At 38.8% G+C, this 17,873-nt stretch overlaps 1 protein-coding gene across 1 annotated transcript in view; it reads left to right on the forward strand.

Moving 5' to 3' along the window:
• Positions 1–17,525, forward strand: part of NMS (neuromedin S) — a 42,127-nt gene extending 24,602 nt beyond the window's left edge. Inside the window, exons 4-10 of the mRNA XM_063444627.1 lie at positions 3,245–3,304; positions 3,402–3,428; positions 3,502–3,549; positions 8,650–8,685; positions 9,192–9,233; positions 14,897–14,948; positions 17,403–17,525. Of these exons, the coding sequence (XP_063300697.1) occupies positions 3,245–3,304; positions 3,402–3,428; positions 3,502–3,549; positions 8,650–8,685; positions 9,192–9,233; positions 14,897–14,935 (252 nt within the window). The 3' untranslated portion in view covers positions 14,936–14,948; positions 17,403–17,525. The remainder of the gene's footprint in view (positions 1–3,244; positions 3,305–3,401; positions 3,429–3,501; positions 3,550–8,649; positions 8,686–9,191; positions 9,234–14,896; positions 14,949–17,402) is intronic.
• The last annotated feature ends 348 nt before the right edge of the window (positions 17,526–17,873 follow it).

Consider the following 17,873-nt stretch of genomic DNA (forward strand, 5'->3'; position numbering starts at 1 on the left):
AGCAGCATAATTGGACCTCTAGCTCTTAAGAATTACAATTCTGTTGAAGCTTTGCCAAGTTATATGGACTATGATAAATTGTGCACAAATATTTTAAAAAAATTGGAAGAATCATATACTGAGAACTTATTGATTTGTTTATTCTTAATAGTCATTGCATAATTATATATTAAAATCTTATAATTTGTTTGTTGAAATCCAATTCAATCCAATTTAGGGATAATATTTTCAGGGTTATTGACCAAACACCAGAATTTTGTCAGAGTGGATTAAATACAGTGAAATTTACTGAATTCCAACTGCATTGGTATTTTGCAGATATTCTAAAGCCAAGTATGGTCAGTATTTGGTCGGTCTGACTGATTAAGTAGCATTTGTTCAGAAGCGTTTGGAAAATCAGTACTGTCCACATGCAAACCAATATAATTGGACAATTATCAACAACCACATGGCAACCGAATATAAACTGAATGAATTGGCAGGATGCACATTTGAAAATGATCATTCACTTGCTTTTTGCACGTGAATTGATCATTTGAAGAACTATTTGCAGCTCTAGCAGCCACCAAGCAAATAGTTTAATACCCTTAGCAGTTTGATGGTTAATTATGTGGCGGATGGCCAACACTTATTAGCCAGCCACCACGTTAAAAAAGTTAAACAAATAATGAATACATAATAATCCTTGGGGGTCAATAAGACAGTCATATTACTATAATAGAGATATTTTACCTCCATATGCCCCCACCTGCCATGTCGCAAGTGGGGGGCATGGCTGTTTAATTTTTAAAATAGCAACTGGGCTGCCGCTGTGGAGGGGGATAATGATGGGATAATGATGGCATGCCACCCTGCCCCTCTCCCGGATAGCCAGAGTTCCCCAAACTCCTAGCCTCCTAAATTACCTTACTTTACCCTCCTTACCCTAATAATAGTGAGTGGGAACCAATTAAACTAATATCCACTGGAAAATATATATATATATATATATATATATATATATATATACAGGGAGTGCAGAATTATTAGGCAAATGAGTATTTTGACCACATCATCCTCTTTATGCATGTTGTCTTACTCCAAGCTGTATAGGCTCGAAAGCCTACTACCAATTAAGCATATTAGGTGATGTGCATCTCTGTAATGAGAAGGGGTGTGGTCTAATGACATCAACACCCTATATCAGGTGTGCATAATTATTAGGCAACTTCCTTTCCTTTGGCAAAATGGGTCAAAAGAAGGACTTGACAGGCTCAGAAAAGTCAAAAATAGTGAGATATCTTGCAGAGGAATGCAGCACTCTTAAAATTGCAAAGCTGCTGAAGCGTGATCATCGAACAATCAAGCGTTTCATTCAAAATAGTCAACAGGGTCGCAAGAAGCGTGTGGAAAAACCAAGGCGCAAAATAACTGCCCATGAACTGAGAAAAGTCAAGCGTGCAGCTGCCAAGATGCCACTTGCCACCAGTTTGGCCATATTTCAGAGCTGCAACATCACTGGAGTGCCCAAAAGCACAAGGTGTGCAATACTCAGAGACATGGCCAAGGTAATAAAGGCTGAAAGACGACCACCACTGAACAAGACACACAAGCTGAAACGTCAAGACTGGGCCAAGAAATATCTCAAGACTGATTTTTCTAAGGTTTTATGGACTGATGAAATGAGAGTGAGTCTTGATGGGCCAGATGGATGGGCCCATGGCTGGATTGGTAAAGGGCAGAGAGCTCCAGTCCGACTCAGACGCCAGCAAGGTGGAGGTGGAGTACTGGTTTGGGCTGGTATCATCAAAGATGAGCTTGTGGGGCCTTTTTGGGTTGAGGATGGAGTCAAGCTCAACTCCCAGTCCTACTGCCAGTTTCTGGAAGACACCTTCTTCAAGCAGTGGTACAGGAAGAAGTCTGCATCCTTCAAGAAAAACATGATTTTCATGCAGGACAATGCTCCATCACACGCGTCCAAGTACTCCACAGCGTGGCTGGCAAGAAAGGGTATAAAAGAAGAAAATCTAATGACATGGCCTCCTTGTTCACCTGATCTGAACCCCATTGAGAACCTGTGGTCCATCATCAAATGTGAGATTTACAAGGAGGGAAAACAGTACACCTCTCTGAACAGTGTCTGGGAGGCTGTGGTTGCTTCTGCACGCAATGTTGATGGTGAACAGATCAAAACACTGACAGAATCCATTGATGGCAGGCTTTTGAGTGTCCTTGCAAAGAAAGGTGGCTATATTGGTTTTGTTTTTGAATGTCAGAAATGTATATTTGTGAATGTTGATATGTTATATTGGTTTCACTGGTAAAAATAAATAATTGAAATGGGTATATATTTGTTTTTTGTTAAGTTGCCTAATAATTATGCACAGTAATAGTCACCTGCACACACAGATATCCCCCTAAAATAGCTAAAACTAAAAACAAACTAAAAACTACTTCCAAAAATATTCAGCTTTGATATTAATTAGTTTTTTGGGTTCAATGAGAACATGGTTGTTGTTCAATAATAAAATTAATCCTCAAAAATACAACTTGCCTAATAATTCTGCACTCCCTGTACACTTACCATCTTTCTTCTAATTATTCTTCTGTAAAGTCCAAAAAAAGACCAAATTAAAACCCAGAATTTCCAACACAACAGTTTAAACAAAAAAAAAATTGTAATAAAAAATGCTGGGAAAAAAATGCAACACAAGACAAATTAATTAATCTTCACCTATTGAGTGCTCACAACAGATGGTGCTCTGGTAGAGGGAAAAGCCCCTGTTTAGGTTTTCCAACACTATATCAGCTATTAAAAAGTGTGGGAAAAATTTAGGCCATTACAACTAGGCACATTTTTGTGTGCCATTTTTGGCTAATTCGAGTCGTTTTCATTAAAATTTGTTGGAGGCAAAGCAAAATCTTTTCCTGGATAAATCGATTTGGACTAACTTACTTTTTTCACCCTGCACAAGTCTAGTAGATAGTACTGAACACACAATTTATTGATCTCATTTTAAATCCTAAGGAAGGTAATCTGAGTGGCATTGACGGAACACTCCTAGCCCCGTTACCACTAGAATACGGTGTAGTGGTTATGGTGCCAGGAGTGCCCTCCCACCCCTCTCCAATGCTGTAGTTAAACCAATGTTTTATATTAATTAGGAAAGCCAGCAGTGCTCAGTGTGACCCATCAGCTACCAGCTTGGTTTAGGTAGATACCAGAACACTTATTTTCTTAAAGTTTCACATTAATGTTTTCCAGATTTCAAGTTTTATTATGGACCTTTGTAGTTCCATCTATAATAGGATGAAAGTTGACGAGGTAAGGATAATGCTTTGAATTATTCACATTTAGAAATAACTAGTGTATTTCTCCAAATAACTAATCTGTAATGCTTTTATGTGATTATTTCCATTAGGAGAATAACCAAGAAATATACAAAAGAGTAAGTATGAATATAATACATTAACCGATGCATATAAATCTTAAGCATATAATTAATTGATTATTTTTTCTAGTTTTTATTTCACTACTCTAGAGCCAAGGACCCTGCTCTTAAAGCTGGGGTAAGTAATACATATTATTAACATTATTTGTGCACAACTTCTTGAAAGAAAATGTTAAGGAACTCTTTCAAATAGGAAACCTTTTTCAAGAATTCTTCTATTTATATCATTTTATATCTTAAACAGCTGCATAAGGATGTAGTGTGTGTTGCTAAAACTAATGTTAACTCGTGTTACGATGGTAACCGATAAAGTTAAATGTTTAGTATGCTATGTAAAACCCATGGAAATATTTTTTTTTATTTAAATTAGAGTTCCGAGATAGAAGGTTATTGTGAGTAATGCTAAATAAATTGCCTGTGAAAATTCAACCAGAAAATTTTATTAAAAAATAATAATAGACTAGAATAAATTAAATGCAATAATATAAATTGCAAAAGTGAAAAAAAAATACAATGAATCTTCATGTATCTACATGAAACTCGCAATTCAAATCTTTATTAGATGTAATTCCCACCTGCAATTTGCCAGTCAATTCTTTATTAGATATAAGCTTCCTAAAAATTAAATGTGGTATGGAAACCTGCTTCAAATAAGCAGGGACATCATTAAGTTAATCTTAAACATGTATCCCTGTATACGTGTAAAAATATATAACACTGAGAATCTTCAATTACAAAGAGGAGCAAAGAGGAGCAAATCATCCAGTTATAGTCAATATAACATGAAATAGAAGAATACACCACAATGATTGGTGTAAAGTATTTATAAAGAGAACCTGAAATATTTGCATGTAAGACTTTTTCCCACCATAATGTGGAGTCCAGATCTGAAATGCTGGCCAACTCCTTCAGCATTAGAGATACAGAATAAAGAAACTGCATACACAAGGTACTCCTCCACTGTTTTACTTCTAACATAGGCCTCAAATTAATATTGTTAGACAAACTTTTTAAATGTTGTATTATTTTTAGATAAACTTTTAAAATAATTTTTTTCAAAATGTTAAAATACCAAAAATATCTCAATGAATAAATAAATATAAAAATATAAAAATATTACAGAATTAAAATAATGTTTATAATATTAGATAATTTTAAATATTGATCCAAAAACATTAAATGTTGATCGCCATGTTGACTGGTTGCATTGCAGAGCAGCTCCTGAGCTTTCTGATATTTTAGCTGAAATAACAGCAAATACACTCACCCTGCACCAGTAGGCCGTGGTTGTTGGCATACTGGTGTGCTGGTGCCTCCTCAGATCCTGTTTCCTGTGAGTTTGTACCCTCCATGGGAGAACTGCAGCTCCTGCAATATTGAGCTACCAAGGCAGAGAGTGGCATGTACAGCTATCTTAGTGCAACGCACCAGTTATCCAATAAGGAATATTGCTAGCTGTCACCCTCCCTCCTCCCCATTGGACTTGTGAGGGTCATCCTGGTTTACCTGTGAGCCTTCCATTCAGCTGATATCTCAAGCGTGCCCCCAAACATCAAGATGGCCGCTGAACCGTTGTGGGTTTCATGCATACAGGCAAGATTAGAAGCTTCTCTTAGCAGCTTTGACACCTTAGGCGACCAATTTGGGGCTAAATTAGGCCAATGATCTGGGACTGAGATGCCTCTATTGCCTCCCATGGAGTATAGTTACTGAGGCTCAATCACGGATCCAACCAGTGACTCAGTTCCTTACCTACTTACCACTTACCTAGGCCAAAAGCTGCTGAGATTAACCAAGCTATATCACAACAACATATGTGGGGAATAGCCAGGTGTCTTTGACAATTCCTGACAGATTATTATCTACAGTTCCTCTGGCAAGGTGAAATGGGCGCAGACATACTGCAGCCAGAATGAAATGAGCATCGGTTGCCTGTATGGCTATATGGATCCAGAGGCACGATGCTAGCTTTTTCCCTGACCGAGGAATTGGTTGAACACCATTAGTTGCTGGACTGCATTTTATCCACCTGTGAAGTTGACTTTTGGCTATACCAGACTTGTGTCTGGGAATTGTGATTTATGATTGTTTAAATGGTCTTTTTCATGTCTTTTTTTGCCTTTTTTATTTACTTTATTCTATTCTACTGTAGTGTGCTGCTTGTATCATGCTGACTTATGAGCAGCTCCAGTGGTCCTACCTGTCTATAATCAAAAAACCTTCCACATTGCATATATATTTGCTATTTCGATATATTATCTGCATTGTTATGCTTCTACGTGTTCCTTGACTTGCATTTGAATAATGCATTGTGACGTGAAAACAAAAAAGAAAATGCTTATCCAACAATGATAAATCTTCTCGGCCATACATTATCAAACATATGTTCATTGTTCAGACTTGATGACTAAAACTAAATGTAAAAATATACAGTATACTTATGTTACAATGTGGGAAAATGCTATGAGCACGTAGATATACTCACTTTCATAGGAACCATGCCCAGGATCTATATGTTGAGCTTTAATATTCCCAATTTCGTAGAATAAATATGCCTCATTCACAATTATACTGTAAAAGAGAGATGTATGATGCATTATATGTAAGTATTTATTAAAACAACCATATAAAACTATACTTAAAATACAATCTAGCATCAACAAGAGGAATTGAATCATTTTCCAGCTATTAAACTGGTTGACACATCACTGGAGGCAGAACCAAGACAGATACAGAGAAACTCTAGTAACAGCAAATATTATGGTGTTCCCGCAGAAACATCAATCTGAACTCCACTAATTGTATAGCCTATACTTAACCAGCCAATAAAACACCTTTGGGAATTTTGTAAATAAATCATTTGAAAAGCATATTTGAAAGAATAGAGGCTCAGAATAGAATATAAGTTTCTTAACTTGAAATTGTCTATTGTGGATCAATTACATAGTTTATCCTTAATAGTCAATTTCAAGGTAAAAAAAATAGTTTGCAGGGTGGTTGGTTGGTTGGTTGGTTGGTTGAGTTAACTTTCTAAAAAAACATCTGCTAATGTACACTTGGTGGAAAAACACCTCCCAGTCCCTCCATACTGGCATCTGTTTGCAAAACGAAAATCTTCTCAGGGTTGGTCTTTCCAAATCAGAAGCATTGATGATCTTTACTTTGATTGGAGAGCTTCTTTTCAGTTTCACTTTTCTCTCTGAATAAAACCTTGGCGGCTCCAAGTTTCTAATTTCAAAAGATTACAAAGAATTCTGGACATGTAAACACTCTACAATTTGGAAATAATAGCCACCAAATCCCCAAGGAGTATAAAAAATCTTTACTGGAAGACAGTAGCTACCACCACCACCACTTAGCAGGAATGGCTGCCACTCCACTTCTGCTGATGGAATATATAACACATAATTTACTGAACTTCAATTTTCAATTTGCCTAAAGACAACTTCAGTCCTTCAGTTTTTTATAATTTAACATGCATCGGTCATGTGTGTGTTTTCAGGAATCCTTAAAAAGATTATCAAATCATCTGGATTGACTACACATGAATTAATTGAGTCTTTTCTAATTAGTCCTGTTTCATTGGTATTTATCCATATCCACAGTGACATCTGCCGCACTCATAGATCGAGCATCGAACAAGTCTTCTATCCTGTTCATGCTCTACTAATTAAGAATAGTTATTTTGTTCAGAATCCTCTAGTCTATACATATTCTGACTGAGGTGTTCATTCTTATAACTATGAATGGAACTATGAAGTGTAGGGATTTTGTCATTGTTGAATGATTCCTGTCTCTGCCATATCCTAAAAACCTTTTAGACATCTTCAACATTGTAAGACTTGTTCATACTCAACAGACGCAAATCTAAACTCCATTTCCTTACACAATCATCTTCCATCATTCCACTGTGAACGTCCTGACTATGATCACTAATGCCTTAGTTACAGCCAGATACAACAGCTATTAATTGCTACTTATTTTTCTTAAACTTTCTGCCTCTTTTGGCATTGTTGACCACCCGCTTCTCTGTCTCACCCTTCACAGCCTTTGCCTCTGTGTCACTGCTCTTTCCTGGTTCTCTGTATCAGCCTATGGCTTTCAATATCATCTGAATGCTGATGATACCGAAATCTACCTCTCCTCGTCTGATCTTTGTCCCCGCCTGCTGTATTGTGTCTTCTCTTTTTGACTGGATAAATTTGCAATTCCTAAAACTCAACCTACCCAAGACTGAACTCCTTGTCCTTCCTCCTTCTAAAGCCACGTCTGTGTCTGTTTCCCTTAAAGTCAACAAATGATAAATATTTACCCTGCAAGCGAGTTGCCTTGGTGTGCTGTTTGACTCTGACCTTACCTTCACCAATGACACCAATTCTATCACCAAATCCTGTCACTGAATGCCTATGCCAGACTCATCTATCTTGTATTCAGGAATTCTCACACCTCACCACACGAACATTCTCTACACTGGCTTCTTGTTCATTAGGAATACATAACCACCACCCATGAGCAGATTTACTCCAGCACAGCTACTTCACTCAGCTAACAAGCTGTTACTGTACTGTTCTTGCACCCACACCGCTGACTCTCACCTGCAGATCTTCTCAGGTTGCTCCATCTTTTTGGAATGCCCTCCAGACGTGTGGCAGAGCAGCACAGGACACTGAGTTCTGGAATAAGCATTCTTTTTTAGGATGCTTGTTAGGTGGACATGGGTGTCCAAACTAATCTTTGCTATCTCGATCACTTTTCATAGCTCCTGGCACCATAGTACTGCTATGACTCATACTCAGCAACACAGTAAAATTCTGGTGGTATCTAGAAGGGGACAGAATTTTGCCGTTGCAACTAGGGTGTATTGCCTTATGGTACCAATTCACTAAGTTAGAGTGTCAAGATGTTCCACCTATAGATGTCACCTGGATCAAAGGGTCCCACCACAATCCCTTATGGTTTTGTGTGCATTTAATAAGCAGGTGGTGAAAGTCTGAAAAGAGTACTTGAGATTGCAGCTTGCAAAACAAACAAAGCACAAGAGAAAGGATCCTATGTATTGCAGGCAGATCATGTAGTGCACAGGCAGTATGACCTAATAATTAAATATTTTGCTTATAAATAAACCTTCTGAATTGTATTTAGCCTGAATGTTTGCACGGCATAAACTAATCTGGCCATAAAGTGCTATATAATTCTATGTGAATATGTCATATTACAGGAATCACAGATAACCACTGAAGAGTTTACAAAAAAGGTATGCTTATTACATATATATCCTACTGAGCTTTATATTATTTTTTGGATGAATAGTTCTTAAAATAATAAAATACTTTACAGTTTCACTTTTCTCTCTGAATAAAACCTTGGCTGCTCCAAGTTTCTAATTTCAAAAGGTTACAAAGAGTGGTTACAAAGAGTGGAACTCTCACATTTATAGATTGTGTAAAAAATTCTGTTTTTATATTTTATTTTACATTGTGAGCTTGACAGTCCAGGCACAGCAAGATCATGACATAAAAATCAAAATTAGTCAACACAGTATGTACGATAACCTTTAAATGATTGCCATTACTAATCTGTGCTGATTTTGAATATACTATGATATAAAACCATTTTTTTTATTTTAAAATGTGGCTTTCCACTTACATAGTATATCTAATAGTATAGATTTCCTGGAATATCAGCTGAAGATATGCACAATGATTATATATTGTCACGATTCATAAACATTTGAATGACTGCATTCTTTTTCCTTTTCAGGATAGCTCGGGAACTCTGGGAAGACCCTTCTTCCTATTTAGGGTATGTACTCAGTAATATAAACAATCTGATCTTAATGTGAAAAATTTTGTAGTAGATAAGGGGACTTAAAAGTTCATGAGGTAAAAAATATGTATGTGGTTGAGAGCAGGGCCGGACTGGGAAGAAAATTCGGCTCGGGCATTTTTTAATTACAGTGGCCCACTAAAAAGGGGCGGGGCCAGATAGGGTGTTTTTTTTCATCAACAATGGCAAGCACAACCCCATCACAAAGTGAGCATGTTGGTTCAATGCTCTTCCAGGGCAGACCATGTGCAGAGCTCTGCTGAAGAGCTCTAGCATGAGAAAAAGACCCTGTATTTGTGCTGCACAGCGCAAGCAAATTAATAACATGCTTGCACTGTGTTTGCTTGAATTTTGTCTCTGGTGTCTCCATAGATGGGATGCCTGGAGACAAAAATGCCAGGAAATAGTATGGTGCTGTGTGTGTGTTTGTGTGTGCGTGTGTGTGTGCGAGAGGGGTGCAGTGTGTGTGTGAGGGTGCTGTATGGGTAAGGGTGCTGTGTGTGTGAGGGGTGCAGTGTGTGCGTGATGGGTGCTGTGTTTGCATGAGGGTGCTATGTGCATGTGAGGAAGCTGTGTGTGAGGGTGCAGTGTGTGAGTGAGTGAGAGTGCTGTGAGTGTCAGGCGTGCGTGTGTGTGAGTGAGGGTGCTGTGAGTGTCAGGGGTGCAGTGTGTGTGTGTGTGAGGCTGCTGTAAATGTCAGGGGTGCAGTGTATGTGAGTGTGTTTGTGTGTGTGTTAGGGGTGTAGTGTGTGTGCAAGAGGAGTTCAGTGTAGGTGTGTGAGGGTGCTGTGTGAGTAAGGATGCTGTGAGTGAAGGGTGCAGGGTGTGTGTGCTGTGTCTGAGTGATGGGTGCTGTGTTTGAGTAGGGGTGCAGTGTGTGTGTGAGAGAGTGAGGGTGCTGTGAGTGTCATGGGTGCAGTGTGTGTGTGTGTGAGAGTGAGGGTGCTGTGAGTGTCAGGGGTGCAGTGTGTGTGTGTGAGGGTGCTGTGAGTGTCAGGGGTGCAGTGTGTGTGAGTGTGCTGTGAGTGTCAGAGGTGCAATGTGTGTATGTGATTGAGGGTTCTGTGAGTGTCAGGGGTGCAGTGTGTGTGTGAGGGTGCTGTGAGTGTCAGGGGTGCAGTGTGTTTGTGTGAGTGAGGGTGCTGTGAGTGATTATATCCTCCCTCTCTTCTTACTTTTAGCCTGGGAGGGGGGATCGTGCTGCTGACATCCCTGGTGGTGCTAGTGGTGAGTGAACTTTAGCCTGTGGACAGGCTAGAGTTCACTCTCGCTGAGATTCAGAGCGTTGCCATGGCAACACTCCAGATCTCGCAAGAGGAACCCGGCAGAGCTGCAAGATAGAGCTCCTCCGGGTTCTGTGATCTCCCATGCCGGCCTCGGCCCATGGCCGCCGTGGCCCACCGGGCATTTGCCCGGTGTGCCTGATGGCCAGTCCAGCCTGGTTACCGTAATGACCATGAGTTTATGTGTCATGGACATGCACTTGAAGGAAAAGTTTGAGACTAGTGATTGTGCATTTATTTTCATAGCAATATAATTACCATTACTGCCTCACCATTGCATAAGCATATACTTCCATGATAAGGTTTATTAAAGGACAATTGTCATCAAATTATTTTAATGTTTATTACGTTTACTGAAACTCAATGATATTTTTTTTAAATGATGTATATTGATTTTTGAGAAAATTCACTTTTTTTTATCTGGCTAAGCAGCCATGTTGGGTTTGACTCCACTGTTATCTGACCAATTGCTGCTAAACCTAATTTGCCTGCTGCTGCAATTTTACACAGAGCAATCACAGCAGCAGGCATGCTAGGTTGAACAGCAGGTGGTCAGATTACAGGGGAGTCTGACCCAACATGGCTGCTCAGCCAGATACAATTAATTGTTGTTTTGTTTTTGTTTTTTAAATCAGTACACATCATTAAAAAAATATCATTAAAATAGAGCAGACATATTATCTGATAGACTTAAAAAACAAGACTCCAAATCAAAGATATCTAAATTGATAGTAAACAACAAAACTCTATTATCCCCTGAAACTATAGGTAAAGCTTTCAATAACTATTATGAAGATTTATATAATCTAAATAACTATTCCAAATAATCAGATATAGATAAATATCTCAAAAAATACAATTTCCAAAGCTTTCACAAACATAAAAAACTAAATTAAACTTACCTATATCTGCTGATGAAGTAGATAAAAATATATCTAAGTTACAATTCCAAAAATCACCAGGGCCTGATGGCCTAAGTAATCTATTTTATAAATTTTTCAAATCAAATTTTGTATCTCAATTAACAGTTACATTCAATGGTATAGTAGACCAAAAATACTTTCCTACAGAACTAACAAAAGCTAATATAATTCAAATTTTGAAACCTAAGAAAATATCTTCTTAAATCCCAAACTATAGGCCAATGTCTCTCTTGAATACCGATATTAATTTATTTGCATCTATTCTCGCTGAGAGATTAAAACAAGTGTTAAATGATCTAATACATGCAGATCAAATAGGTTTTGTCTCTAATAGATTCTCAGGTTCGAATGTTAGACGACTGATTGACATACTCAACCTAAGGGAGACAAGGCACTCTCCTCCTGACCCTCTCGATTTGACAGGGTTTGACAGGGTCAGGTGGGGATTTATAAGGAAATATTTGCAAAGTTTTGGTATTCAGGGTTGGATGCTCCAAGCAATTATGTCTATGTACCATACTCCATCAGCAACAAAAGTTAATCATGGTATTCTTTCTGAATGGTTCCCTATAAAAAACGGTACCAGGCAGGGTTGCCCACTCGCTCGTTTTATACATATTATCAATACAACCGTTTGCAATGAGATAAGAAGTAATTGAAATATAAAAGGAGTTTGCATTAAACAAAAACTATTTAAAATCAGTCTATATGCAGGCGATGCCCTTATAACAATAGCAAACCTACAGGAATCATTACCAAATTTATTGGAAGAAATTCAACAATTTAGTAACGTTTCCAATTATAAAGTTAATATAGAAAAATCTATGATTCTCCCCACAAAAATAGATCGAGATAAACTAAACGTTTTAAAAAGCTTATATCGTTTTAGTTGGGTTAAACATAGTTTTGTATATTTGGGAGTTAAAATAAAAAAATCTAGATAGATTAATGGATTAAAGTAAACTACATAGAAACGTTAAAATCAACAAATCATTCTATTAAAAACTGGAGGAAGGTTGAATTATCATAGTGGGGTCGCATCTATTTAATAAACAGTTAAATTATTCCTAAATGGACATATATGTTTCAGATAATACCCCTTTCAATTTCTAATCCTTGGCTTTTAATGTTACAATCTAGTATATCAAATTGTATATGAAAAAGCAAAGTCCCCTAGGACTAGCCATAAGATTTTATCTATGCCTAAGAAAAAACGATGTTTAGGATTCCCAAATATAAAAAAATGTATTACGCTAGTGTTATGACCCACTTATATCATCTACAATCTCATTCCCCGGAATTTGAAGCATGGCAAGACATTGAAACGTCTCTAAAAGCTCTCTAAAACAGCAAAGCACAGTTTTAACTCAATTAATACAAGCTTGGGTAACCATAAAAAAACTAATTCAAATCAAGTCAAAACTACTACCAATAAATAAAATCGGAATTTTGGTGGTAACTACAGAAGATTTTAACTTGACTCTGGAAAAAAAATAATATTTTCAATATATTTCATTTGATAATTAATGCATCCCTACAATCATTTGAAGATTTGATGGAGGAATTTAATCTTCCTATCTCTCAAATCTTCAATTACCTTAGAGTAAAAATATTTTAAATAAATATCTTATTTACCATGATTTCGTAATAACTTCAAATATTTTTAAAATATTTAATCACTCAAAAATTTGAAACATTTTGTCAAAAACTAGACATTTGATTACAAATCTTAACAGTATACAAAAAAGACCTGTTATATCCAGATGGGAAAAATATTTGAAATTAAATATTAAACAAGAGGAATGGAATAAAACATTAACTAGCTTTACACCATTTGTTCATTGTTTAATTATTTTGGAGATGCAAAATTATTAACAGATGGTATTGGGTCCCCACAAAATCTGTAAAAAATTCCCCATCTGAGTCTGACTTATGTTGGAGATGCAACATACAAAAAGGCACCTACTTACACATATAGTGGGAATGTGATAGGCTTAAAGATATTTGGAATAAATCATCCCACTGGTTCACCAAAATCCAATTATGCTCTTGAAAGATAAAATGCTGTTTACATACATACTACTAGCAATTAAATTAATCATAGCACAAAATTGGAAATCCACTATTAGTCTGCTGTGGGACAAAGCATGTAATGAACTAATGGGTCAGATTCAGATGGAGAAAGGGGTTAGTATTAACCTCTTCAATAAAAAAAATGGATTTTTGTGAACAATGGTTAACAAGAATAAAAGAACATTCACAACTTGATTACCCTAAGTAAAAACGTTCACTCTGATAATGATCTTACTGAATATTTGGACCTCATATTACTTGGCAGTAATAACAGTTCTTCTTTGTTTGTTATGTTTTCTTTTGTTCATCTATGTTTGCTATGAAATTGGTATGTACTAAAAAAAAAAAACAAATAAAAAAGAATATGAAACAAAAATAAATGTAACAAACAAAAGAGAAGTAAAAAAATGTAATTATGTTTGAAGAAATACTCCAAGCAGGAGCACCCAGGCACCAACCCAGTGTGCTTGTCAAACAGTTTTGGAATGTTTTTTACAACTTACCGCAATGCATCCAGCCTGCTCCTGTAGGAGAAGCCATATGTTTTCATAGAGCTAAGCATGGACAATACTGGACTGTACTCATTTGCGGAGGGTGCTCAGCTGATGCTCTCGGCTTATGAGTATGGTCGTGCATGGACCTACTTACATTCTATTAATGGAAAATCCTGGAACCACCAGAGTCCTGCTCAGTTTTATAAATAATAGGTTTACTCAAACCAAAAATGGTGTTTTATTAAAACACAGGTTTTGGTTAGAATAACCCTTTCTGGCACAGTCCTCCCCGGTAAAAAAATTTGGGAAATGATGCTGCTAGAGATTAAATTACATCTCTGGCAGCAAAGGTCTCTAATGAAACATGCAAAATGAAACAAAATACATTTTGATATAGTAATAATAATTGGACCACCAGGAAAAATAATAATTCTCATATTCAACCAAATAATACATATTGAGGTAGCAACCTAAACGTGGGTCAATGAGGATAATTCATCATTATGGAGCTGAACTCAAACTTGTTTCATTTTCTTTTTGATCAGGCAACACTATTGTGGCTACCAGAATAGTATAATCGATAGGGAGTCAGTAGTTATATGAAATATTTCTGCATTTAGGACACGGGTTAGGTAAATCCACTGATATCATGACACTAGGAAATGTCATATATCGTGAAAGGAGTTCAAATGATCAACAAAAGTGACCATCCTACACCGGTAATATGGCATTAGATTATTTTTTTAAAAGTCCTCTAATATTCAATGGAATTCAATGGAATGAATGAAATACTAGAAAACCCGGAATATGAATGATGGTTTGTAGCAGAACCTACTAATTGCATTTATATCTATATTCCCCAACAGCCTAGAAATGGAAGAAAGGTTTCTATAAATGAACACTAATAAATGGAAAAAGGTAATTTTTGAGATATGTATAATTTAGATTACCACTTATTTATTGGATTGAACGGTACAGTTTATTACAGAGATGCTTTTGGCTCTCAGGCTAATTCTTCTTTAAGCTCCCTGGTATCAGGGTATAGGGCATAGAGCAGGCCCAGACTGGCCATCAGGGAAACCGGCAAATGCCTGGTGGGCCGCGGCTTACAGGGGAGATTAAAGGATCTCCCCGACCGGCCCCTTTAGGGATGGTGATGCCTGGCCTCTGGCCCATAGAGGGAGCTCTGTGCGGTGGGGAGATCAAAGATCTCTCTCACCAGCCTGCACACTGATGCACAGCGCAGGCCCTGTACACATGGTCTACAGCTGTCAAAGGGTGTAAACCAGATGCTTTTCCCACTGGACCACCAGGGAAAATAATTCCTCCCCAGCTTTCCTGCCAAGGCTCAAGGTAAGGAAGAGGGATGGGGAGTATGTATGGGTTTATTTTGCCCCATGTCCCCCTTCCTTTACCCAGCAGTCTCTGCCCCTCCCTCTTTTACATCCTGCAGCTCCTGCTGCCCTCTCACCCAGAAGCCCCATGTCCCCTCTCACACCCTGCAGCCCCTGTCTTCCCCTCACATCCTGCAGCCCCTGTCCCCCTCTCACCCTTAAACCCCTGTGCCCCTCTCACCCTGCAGCGCCTGTCCCCTCTTACCCTGCAGCCCCGTCCCCCTCTAACCCTGCAGTCCCTGTCCCCCTCATCACCCTGCAGCTGCTGTCCCCCTCTTACCCTGCAGCCCTTGTCCCCCTGTCCCTATAGCCCGCTGTCCCCCTTTTACCCTGCAGCCCCTGCCCCTCTCATACACTGCAGCCTCTGTCTCCCCCTCTCACCCAGCACTACCTATCTTCCCCTCTCACCAAGCATACCCTGTCTCACCCACTCACCCAGCAGCACCTGTCCCCCCACCCAGCAACCCTGCCATCCCCTCTCAGCTTGCAGCCCCATGTCCCCTCTCATACCCTGTCTCCCCCTCTTATAACCTGCATCCCCTGTCTCCCCCTCTCAAACCCTGCATCCTCTATTTCCCCCTCTAACTCAGAAGCTTCTGTCCCTCCACTTAGCACTACCACCAGGACCCCCCTCTTCACCTCTCACCCAGTAGCCACTGCCCCCCCCACCATGCAGCCCCTGCCCCCTCTCACCTTGCAGCCCCATGTCCCCATAAACTACAGCCACTGTCTCCCCCTCTCACCCAGCAGCCTCATGTCACCTCTCACACCCTGCCCTTCCTCTAACCCAGCAGCCTGTCTCATACCCTGTAACCCGTCTCCACCTGTCACTCAGCAGCCCGTGCTCCCCCACCCACAGTCCCCACCTCTCACCCAGCAGCCCAATGTCCCCCCTCTCACCCAGCAGCCCCTGCCCCCTCTCACACAGCAGCCCCATGTCCTCTGTCACACCCTGCATCCCCTTTCTCCCTCACACCCAGAAGCCCCACCACCCTACAGCCCCATGTCCTCTTCCTACACCCTGCAGCACCATGTCCATTCTCAACAACCTGCAGCCCCATGTCCCTTCTCAACACCCTGCAGCACCATGTCCGTTCTCACACCATGCAGCCCCATATCCCCTTCTTACACCATGCAGCCCCATGTCCCCTCTCAAACCATGCAGCCCCATGTCCCCTTCTCACACTCTGCAGCCCCATTTCTCCCTTTCACACTCTAGATCTCTTATTCCACCCTCACACAACATCCCCTATTGTCTCCCCCTCACACACACATTGCCTATCAGCCCACGCTACACGTAGACTGTCCTCAGGGGTATTAAACAAATATGCCCACTTTGGAGAGGCAAGAATGTCATTGGTGATGACACAACATGCACCCTCTTGGGCCACACCCCTCCGAGGGCTGAATTTAAATGCCAGGGCCGAATTTTTGTGCGTTCCTGTACCGGAGTCCTTGAAAGAACCAGACAGGACACACAGATCCTAACAGAACTACAACATCATATATTATTTCCACCCAGGATTAGACCCTATCAACATTACATGGTGACACAATCAATATAATACATAAAATATTAAATTATATGGGAAATCATACAAGCAACCAAATAAAACAATAAAATATAACTGCAAAGGAATGGAAGTTTTATTTGCGACAAGAAACATACAATCAATAGATGGCACTGTCACACATAATTTTAATTTGGATGGTTGTGGTTCCATTACAGTGTTCAGCCAACAGAAGGCGCTGTGCAATACAGTGTCCCTGTGGATGGATGCAGTTCCATCACTCTTACCAGGATTACTTAGAACATTTTAGTCTAACATTTTTTAGATTTTTGACTACAATAATTGTTTTATTAATTCTATTGGAGTGAGCGTGAGACTAGCACAAGCTGCTGAAAAGTGTACTAAATTGATTTATTGTAAGATCACTTTTGAAGTAACTAAAGATAGTTTTCTTTTTCTTTTGACAGAATCCCGTATTAAGATGTGCTGCATGGACTAAATGAAAAGTTGTTGCCCCTCTGTACAACAATAAAAGCAGTTTTCTCTATATATTTGGACAACTTCAACAAAACCACTGCTCATTTTGACAAAAAAAAAAAATCTAATTGTGGCAATTTTAAATATTTTGTCTTTACAGTGTCAAAGAACTACAAATGTGAATAACCTTCAATAAAAATACGTATTTGTTATTTTGTAATGTATTGTCTCATAAATGCATTTTTAAGATTAATATAGCTAAGTCAATGGGTTTAATTAACTAAACAGTAAATTGTAGCCAATATTATTAAAGTATTTCATATATCTTCAGAAGGATATTGATACCTTAGAGAGAGTTCAGAGAAGGGCTACTAAACTGGTTCATGGATTGCAGGATAAAACTTACCAGGAAAGGTTAAAGGATTTTAACATGTATCGCTTGGAGGAAAGACGAGACAGGG

This window comes from Pelobates fuscus, chromosome 1, assembly GCF_036172605.1.
Source record: "Pelobates fuscus isolate aPelFus1 chromosome 1, aPelFus1.pri, whole genome shotgun sequence".
NCBI lineage: Eukaryota > Metazoa > Chordata > Amphibia > Anura > Pelobatidae > Pelobates > Pelobates fuscus.